The sequence below is a fragment of the Trichechus manatus genome, unplaced genomic scaffold (genome assembly GCF_000243295.1).
Source record: "Trichechus manatus latirostris isolate Lorelei unplaced genomic scaffold, TriManLat1.0 scaffold00012, whole genome shotgun sequence".
Lineage (NCBI taxonomy): Eukaryota > Metazoa > Chordata > Mammalia > Sirenia > Trichechidae > Trichechus > Trichechus manatus.
This window is the reverse complement of record NW_004443948.1, coordinates 578604-587953: the sequence shown is the minus strand read 5'-3', so window position 1 is coordinate 587953 and position 9350 is coordinate 578604. Positions and strand designations below refer to the sequence as shown.

Here is a 9350-nt window from a genome sequence, read left to right as displayed (position 1 = left end):
GAAAGAGAGGAACCCACCACCACCAAGGAAGAACAACCAGGAACCAACATATCTTTTGGACCCAGGATCCCTGAGCTGAGAAGCTCTTGGAAGCAGGAGACCGAGAAAGAGCAAGCTGTAATCCTGAAGACGGTAAGAAGTTGTAGCAGGAGAGACCTGGCAGGACAGACCAAGCAGGAGAGACCCACAGGAGACAGCACTGTGGGCTTCCCAGCCCACAGAGCGAGAAAGCTGAGAGCTTTTGGGCAGAGACTGAGGTCCAGGGAGAGGCCTGCCTGGGAGCATGGCTGGGAAGAGGCTGTTTTCTGATGGGAGAAGTGTATCCTGAGTGTTCCTAAGCCTTAATTGTAACTGTTATTTCCCTAAAAAAACCCATAATCCTGAGTATGGTCCGTGAGTTCCATGTGGCCATTGCAATGAATTATCGAACCCAATAGAGAGTGCTGTGGCAGGGACAATTGGTGTCAAAGTTGGTAAAGATGGCGAAGAGAGGAGGCTTGTCTGGCCTCCGCCTCACAGGAGTCAGCCTTGCGCTGTTGATCTTGGTTCTCCTTTTCCCTTGTGGGGTTGGAGGAGGTCAGACACCACCCCCACACTGTTTTTACACCAACATTGCTCCTCCTTGTGGTGCTTCCTAGATTGTAAAAAGATTATCTGAAATGCTTATTTAGGAATCCAATATACCAATGGGTTTATTTGAGGAAATCTGTTACCATTATACATGTCCATATCCTTGAGCTCATTAAAAGTCTGCAAAGATGGTCAGCTGAGACAATGTTCAATGTGTGTGGATTAATGCTATAAAACATTGTACATAGATCTTGAGAAGGGAATTTGATGTATTAAAAAAAAGTCATGGAGTCATGGAGACAAACATAGAAACAATAAAATATCAAAAACATAGCATGTGCTAGCCTCCTCCACTGCAAAAAGATAATGTTAAAGATAGGCATTCCATATTGTTTAAAAAAAAAAAAAGCTGAATCCAAATGTAGTGGTAGATTGGAGATAGGAAACTCGGCAAGATCTTTGTAGAGTGCTTACGGTTAACCACCAGAAACTCCCCCAATTATCCTTTAAGCTGCAAACAACTCTCCTTTATTTTATTATTATTACAGGCATTATTCAATTATATGCCTCTTTCTGAAAGCTGTGGAGAGCATCCAAGCCAGCGCTGGCACAAGCACAACCTTCTTGCTGTAACTTGCTGGAATCCACTGTGGATGACACATGGGCAGAACCATTAGGCCCTAATAGGTGTCTGAATAATACAGATCCTCTGATAATGCTCATGCTTCCTCTTATCCTAGAGTTTTTCCTGTTTGTCCTCCTCACTTCAAATCAGAGTTGCCAGCAAGAAGTCAAGTGGACTGGTTTTAGTTTTCTCTCATCTTTCCTCATCTACTCATTGGAAAAAAGACTAAGAGTGCAAAAAGGGCACAAAACATTTTAATCAGGCATGAATGTATGAGAGTGACAGTAAACATATTCATTTCTATTTTGCTAGTACAGATTAATTGCCAGGATGCTTCAAGAAGTCCTGGTAAGGGTGGATCTTTATGTACTCTTACCAAGGAGCCTGTGTGTGAGTCTGCCTAGTCTTAGCTGTATGCAATAGATACAATTCCCCTCCCTCTTACTTCTCAGTTCAGGCCTTGGAAATAAGCCAGCAAAAAATTTATAATAATGAACACTATTATGTTTGCTTCATAATGCTTTAGAGATTGTGCCAAATACTTTACATGAGCTATCTCATTTAATCTTTACAATAGCTCTTTGAGTATATACTGTTATTATATCCATTTTAAAGATGAAAAAAAACTCAAAAAGGTTTAGAGTAAAAGTTACCTGAAATTTTCCAGAGGTGGAGTCCACCAAGGACAAGGCAAAAGGCACTGTTTCACCAGAAACCAAGGCAAATATAACACCAGTGCCTGTGGATGGGCGGATATTCAAGGTCCCGTTTATCTGCCAAACCTCAGGATTGGCTATGTTATCTGTTTAAAGCAATGAAAACAGAAGCAGATCAACATACTCTTAAAGTACACCAGAAGGAATTATAGCAATCTTATTGACCCTCAAAGCCATCTTTGTGTAATACTAAAGATTTTAGTTCTCCTTTCTCAATGATCTATACAACCTGGGCAAAACAAAAAGTTTCCTAAAATGTAGAAAAGAAACATACAAATGGAGTCCTATGCTTCTGTTGTTCATCCTAGAATAGAATTGTTTGTAAGTTTTCCCTGGTTGCTCTTTAACAGCTCTTCCTCTGGCTTGAGTATTCACCAATGTTCCAACCTCAGAGTGGTCACATTTTAAAGTACATATTTAGAAGGAAGTTGTTTGAAATGTTTATTGTAATATGCTGAGGTAAAATCTGGGTCTAGCTACCACCACTCGTTACATTATATAAATGGATCAGCTTGAACAATGGGAAGAATAACAGTGTGTCTCTCTCTCTCTATATACACACACACACACACACACACACACACACACACACACTCACACACATATGGAAACCCTGTTGGCATAGTGGTTAAGAGCTACAGCTGCTAACAAAAAGTCTGGCAATTTGAATCCACCAGGCACTCCTTGGAAACCCTGCGGGGCAATTCTACTCTGTCTTACAGGGTCACTATGAGTCGGAATCGACTCGACAGCAACGAGTTTATATATATATATGTATCAGGAAGTTGGATAGTTTGATAGTAGAGAACTATTCTGAAGTCAGCAGTTAACTCTGAAATTAGAATCGTATTCCATGATTCTCTTAATACTCAATACTCTTCATCTCAATTACTAGGTTAATTGTCTACCCTATTAGAGTGTAAACTCCGGGAGGTACATGTTTCTCTCATTCTTTTGTTTCCCACAGTAGTCGCTCAATATATATTTGTTGAATTAATGTCTTTCCAAAGTAGTTGGATTCCTAAAAATATTAGTTCACCATCTTAATAAAGTATTCCTCACTTAATATGAAGAAACATAACAATAGCCCAGACACCACTTGGGGCCTTTGAAGGGGTGAATGTGAATGGAGAAAATCATTTTCCTTTGACAAGATTAGCTTTGAAAGGCTACTTTCCTACTTAGCTACATCTAATACTATTTCATTTTTCACTATAATGTTTTAATTTCTATCCAGAAAAAAAAAAAAAACACCATTTTGAAATAAATTTAATATATTAACAAACTCAAACTAAAATGAACATACAAATGTACTGAAGTAATAATCTAACATCAAATATTAATTATAAAGTAGTTTACTTTCAAGTTATTCATAAAATAACTAATTTCTTATGAAAGTATTTTTTTTCAGGTACAATAAACTCTTACATTCTTTTGTTTTTCAGGAATTTTTTTCCTTTGAACAAATCATTATGACTTTAAAATTTGTTTCCCTACATTTACTCAAACTCATTTAAGACTTTTTTTTTTAAAGTCTCCTCTATGTAGAACAGAGCTAAAGTTAAAGGCACTGAATTAATCATGTTAGGAAAACAGAAATTATCAGTGTAGTGCTGTTCCTGTAACTGTAGTTAAATACTTTTTTGGGCTACACATAAACACATCCAAATATAATTTTATCTTAAAAACAGAAGTATCCAAATTAACAGTACCCTTTATTTATAATGCAAAGTGTTAGTAGCTCAAATAGTCAATTCCTAAAACAGAAAATGACAAAGAACCCAATAAAATAATTAAGACGTAAAAATAGCTACTAATAAACTTATGAAAAGATATTCAACATCAATAGAAATTAGGAAAATAATATTTAAAAATACAAGATTTTATTTTTTAACTATCAGATTAGAAACAAATTTCAAGCATAAACTTTCTCACCCTATTGGTACAAATACAAATTGATAAAACATCTTTGGAAGATAATCTGATCAAGCCTGTAATAATTATATATTTGCATCATCTTTGAAAGAGATGATGTAGTTCTAAGATTGTATTCTACAGAATTAATAATATCGGGGCACAAGGATGTATATCAAAGGATAAGGTCAGTCTGGCAAGACTTCTTTCTCTGTTTAGAACACTAGAAAGAGCACTACTCCCAACCTTACAATGACAACAAAAGCCAAATTATCTACATAATCCCAACTTTCCTTGAACTGTGAAAGAGCTGGGGTTGCAGAACAACCAAGTAATAGAAATCTAAAGAAAGACAGGCACTTCCAAGGAGTGATAGGATGAGAGGACTTGCTTACCTGAGGCAAACACCAGGCACCAGACATTCTGGTAAAAATTTTAACAAATTGCTAAAATAAAATATGAGTGTGGGCTGATGTGACAGTATAGAACTCCTGGGAACTGCAGACATAAGGGAAATTCACACCCATTCACAGGCTTTTCTCCATAGACCTCACTAACTGCAAAAGAGAAAAACTGGGGACAGAGAAAGAAACCAGAGAAAGCCTCCCTTCTAGCACAAGCCTAGGAGAGGGGAGTGGAACCAGCTTCAGGAAAGGCACAGAGCCCCACCCAGATCCTCTCAATCTCCTCTATAGAACAAAAGTCTAAGGCATGGGGGAAAAGCAGCAAACACTGTTGCCATTAGGATACTTGTGAAGAGCCATTGAATCTACAGGATAGAAGAAAACAGGGAGGGGGACCTCTACCTTGAAGGAGGAACAGAAAAACATCCTAAATTCCGACCATTACAAATCTTCCTTACTCCTAGAGGGTAGGGAGTGGGGGAAGGAACACTAAAGAGTCCCAAACCCCTGAGACCCAGGGATACAACATCTAAGACTGGATCTGTACCAAAACAGACCAGAATAGTAAGAATGCTTCCCCAACCCCAAATCCCCTCTGCCAGGCTAGCAAGAGTCAAGTAACAAATAACAGCACTCAGCTGGGGGAGGGTGAAGGTAAGAGCATGGAGAGTCACCTTCTTAGGCATAGTCATAAAAGGAATACCTAAAGTTGAGGTTGAAACAGCTGTTAAGAACAACTTTCTGGCACACCAGCCCCTACCGTAAACATAAGGCAATGTTAAAGTTATGATGCCTGTGATGCATTGACAGCAATCATGGCAACAACAAAACCCAAGCAGCTCACACTACTTTGATTTAACTTCCTAAAGGTCTAGCAAAAGAAGAGGTGTCTTCATTTCCATACATGAATATTATTCATTTCAGTCCTCTACTGTCTTATATAAGCCAAAAATTATGAGATACACAAAGAAGTAAGAAAAAAAGAAACACAAGCACAGTCAAGAGACAAAATAATCAACAGGATCTGACTCAGATATGACACGGATGTTGGTATTATCAGACAGGGAATTTAAAATAATTATGATCAATATATTGGAGGTCCTGGTGGAAAAGGTAGACAAGGTTGATGAACAGATGGGGAATTTAAGCAGAGAAGTGGAAACTAAGAAAGGATCAAATGAAAATGCTAGAAATTAAGATGAATCTCTTTGATGGACTTATCAACAGACTCCACACAGCAGAGAAATCAGTGAACTTTAAAACAGGTCAATGGAAATTACCCAAATTAGTCAGGTTATGTTTCAGTAAACTTTAAATAATAACATAAGCATATTCAACTGCCTTTATATATTTTTTTCAATTTCCTGCAAAATTTTTATGAAAAGTATATAACAGTAAGAACAAGCCTGGTGCACAGAAGGTGTTCAATAATGTTTACTGATGGAATCACTGCTATTTGTCAATGAAAAAATTTAGCCATTAATGAGAAAAGATAAATAAAATGGGAAATCACTTACTATAATTTATGCTAAATTGAGCAACTCCAGAACCAGGATAGTAGGAACCCTTCTCCACAGTGACAAGGCAATGCTTATTTTGTTTTTCTTGAATAATTTCCTTTACTCCAGAAGCTCCTTGATTCATCAGCTTCCAGCCTCGTATACATCCATCTAGTCGAGGATTAATCTAACAAAGTATAGGTCAAGGAGTGCATTTTAAACTTAAACAAATCAGATTGACAGTTGGCTTAACTGATTATAGGTATAAGTTTTCAATTTAGAGGGAATGTCTTTTCTTTGAAGATTTTAAAAAACATTTTACACAATCTAAATTTTTTTTTTGGAGATTTCCTTCAGATGGACAGTCTTTTTCAGTAAAAGTGAGTTTATGCCATCACAGGTCTCCACTGGAATCCACCTGCCTCTCCTATGCTATCCAATGGTAACTTTTCTGCTCTCAAGTTCTATAAATGCTTCCATCTGTGGCCCTGGGTGCTAAACTGATTTTGGTTTTTCTTTCAGTGCATTTAGAGCATACCTTTTGCTTTGCCAATCACACTGTAAGCCTCTTCAGGAACTAAAAAAGTATCTGCGCTCTTTAGCCTCAACCAAAGCTTCCATCCAGACTCAAGACAAGTAGTAGCCATTTAATAAATAGTTGACTTTTTTTTTTTTGATTAATTGAATATACTTTTTAAGTGTTTTGATTTATCGATTTCAAAGAACAGGTACATTCACCTTGACATGGGTTGACTAATGCAGGTTTTATATCATATCACAAAAATTTTTTTAAAGTTAAAGCAACTGTGAATATCCATGACTGAAAGATGGATATATAATTGTAAATACTTAAGTTAAATCAGCAAGTGTATTCAGCGGGTCTGTGACTTCAAATGCAATTTTTAAAACAGTGATTCATCTCCTTCAGGAGACCTATTCCACGGTTATTAGACAAACATCAAATTCAGAAAATCATCCATTATATCTAACCTCAATTTATTACAAGCTTTGGTTATACCCTCAGTTAACATTAAAAAAAAAAAAATCTACTTTATGTGCAATCTTTAACCTCCCAAACCTAAGTCATCAAATAAACCTCTCAAATCCCTTGACTGGCTTCTACAAAATAATATACTTTTGGACTCAAATATGTGTATTTATATGTTTAATGGCTGAGTATGGACTACCGTGATGTTGCCACTGAAATGGCATCTGAGAAATCCACTTCTCCCTAAGAAACGCCAGGTAAAGATTTAAATAGGCTCAGTAACACTACATTCATTTTTCTACTTCCTTAATATAATTTCAAGGGTCAGTAATGTTATTTTTCCATGTTCAATTCAAGTTGTCACACTTGGCATGTTTAACAAAATAACTTCTATTAACTCTTAGAAAAACACATCTTCAAACCTATTACAGATAAGAGGATTTCCATCCATGATGAATGATATGGACTTGGATCATTACCGGTCTAATGAGTGCATTTTCCATTTTCCGAGGTAATCCTGCAAAGTATACTTTGGTTTCCAGAAATCCATTTGTAGGCTTAAAAAGGCTTCCAGGTTTATTTATATTCATCACGGCTTCTTTAGCTATTTTAACATTAACACTATGTTCTAATTCTTCCACAGAGATCTACAATTAAAAACATAAGAATTACCAAACAACAACCAAACACCATACATGCCACTTGAAACACTGAAATTAAAAAATCCTGTTATTATTCCAATAAACAGTTTTCCAAAAGAATCATTTTAATGTAATTTTTAATTTCTTCTAACCTATCTGAAATGTCAAATTATTATAAAAGAGATAAAAATGTGCTTTAAGGTGACAGTTCTTGATCAAAAATTAAATGCACACCACATTTTAAGGTTAAAAAAGTCAATATTATTCTGTTAAATTTAAATATTCAATTCTTGTGTGTATCTTTTAATCCCAGTATGCCAAAAAATTAACAATTAAAAAATAAGTGAGCCAGTTGACTAGTATCTTAGAAAACTTAAGTGTTCTTATTTTGCAATTGTCTGATAGTAAATATATGGAATCATACTTCAAATATTTTATTAATATAAGCAAGTTCTTAATATAAATTTTTAAAAAAAATCAGTACCTCCAATATTCTGTTCATTCCACACAGATTATATTTTATTTCAAAATCCAGAAGTGATTGAGGTCAAAAGAAGGCACAATACGTAAAATTGTTTTCCAATTTTGAATGTAGTTTCAGTTTTTAAAAAAAAAAAAAAGGTTGGAAGCGATGGTAAACAATAATAAAAAATCCTCCTATATAGGCAACTTGAAAAATTGTTGTTGCAACTGCTTTATAAAAAAACATAGCACTCAAAATGTGAACTTTTTCTGAACCTCCTTTTTACTAATCAATAATGGAGAAGCCCTGGTGGCCCAGTGGTTAAAAGCTCGGCTGCTAACCAAAAGGTCAGCAGTTCAAATCCACTAGCCACTCCTTGGAAACCCTATGGGGCAGTTCTATTCTGTCCTATATGGTCACTGTGAGTCGGAATCAACTCGACAGCAACGGGGTTTTAGTCAATCATGGCAGCCAAGCAATAGAACATTAAAGCACCACTACAGGAAGGAAAAAATATCTTTGAAATAAAATAAATTTAGTAATATATACAGATTTAAATCAGTCAACACTCTGTTCTTAGTATAGTCAATCAGTAGCATTTGACTCTATTGAGTATTCCCTCCTTGAAGTACATTCTTAACTTAGCCTCCAGGCCCTCGCTCTGTCTTGCTTCTCCTTCTAGACTCTTACCACTCCTTCTTATTCTCCTTTGCTGGGTCCTCTTCCTTTTAATCTCTAGTATGAAGCCCCAGAACTCAGTCCCCAGATCACTTCCCTCTAGCCTTGCAAGTATTTCTAAAGTGGGGCACACTATGGCCCCCCCTCAAGGGCATTGGGAAAATTGGAGGAGCAGCCATTTTCAGCTGTCACGATGAGTAGGAGTCATGTTGACACTGAAAGATGCTAGACACCCTGAAATATGCAGGATAGTAGGGCACAACAAAGAAGGTTTTATAACATATACTGGGGGACATGAGGCAGTAAAACTCTGTGTTCTTCAGCACATTTAGGGAAAAAGCTGCATGCAGCAAATATTCTAGATAGAGCTCTCAATCTGGAAAGCAAAGCTACTCTAATGAAAGCATCAAGAGAAGCCAGAGACTTTCAGTGATTTCTGTGAAGAGTTTCACATGATCCTGTGAAGATATTTTTCTTTCAGAGTAAAGACCCTAGAATCTATGGTTGCCAAAGAACAGACAGCCCCCTTTTTGGTGAACTGCATCTGTGCCCAACTGCACTTTGCTTATACTTCTACCTTAACATATTTCGTGTGACAGTGCATTAGTTCATTAGGCTGCATCAGGTATAAATTGTGAGGCACTTAACTCAAGAGCAATGAAAACTTCTTGCTATAGGAAGTGTCTTGAACTCAGGAACTTAGCATTTTAAAAGCACTCACTATCAGCTTATTGAATAGATGAATGCATGAGTAGGTAAATGAAGGAATGAAATAAATTAGTGATTACTTCACATAGCTTCTCAAAAATACTTCTCAACAGCTAGACCTAGAAAATGTCTCTTTTAAGCACC

The 9350-nt window shown here is 36.4% G+C and overlaps 1 protein-coding gene across 1 annotated transcript in view; it reads right to left on the bottom strand.

Moving 5' to 3' along the window:
* The window catches only part of PROS1 (protein S), a 103622-nt gene that overhangs the window by 7084 nt on the left and 87188 nt on the right, over window positions 1–9350 (bottom strand). Inside the window, exons 11-13 of the mRNA XM_004371330.3 lie at window positions 7196–7363; window positions 5747–5915; window positions 1849–1997 (exon numbers count right to left, since the gene is read on the bottom strand). Coding sequence (XP_004371387.2) covers window positions 1849–1997; window positions 5747–5915; window positions 7196–7363 — 486 coding nt within the window. The remainder of the gene's footprint in view (window positions 1–1848; window positions 1998–5746; window positions 5916–7195; window positions 7364–9350) is intronic.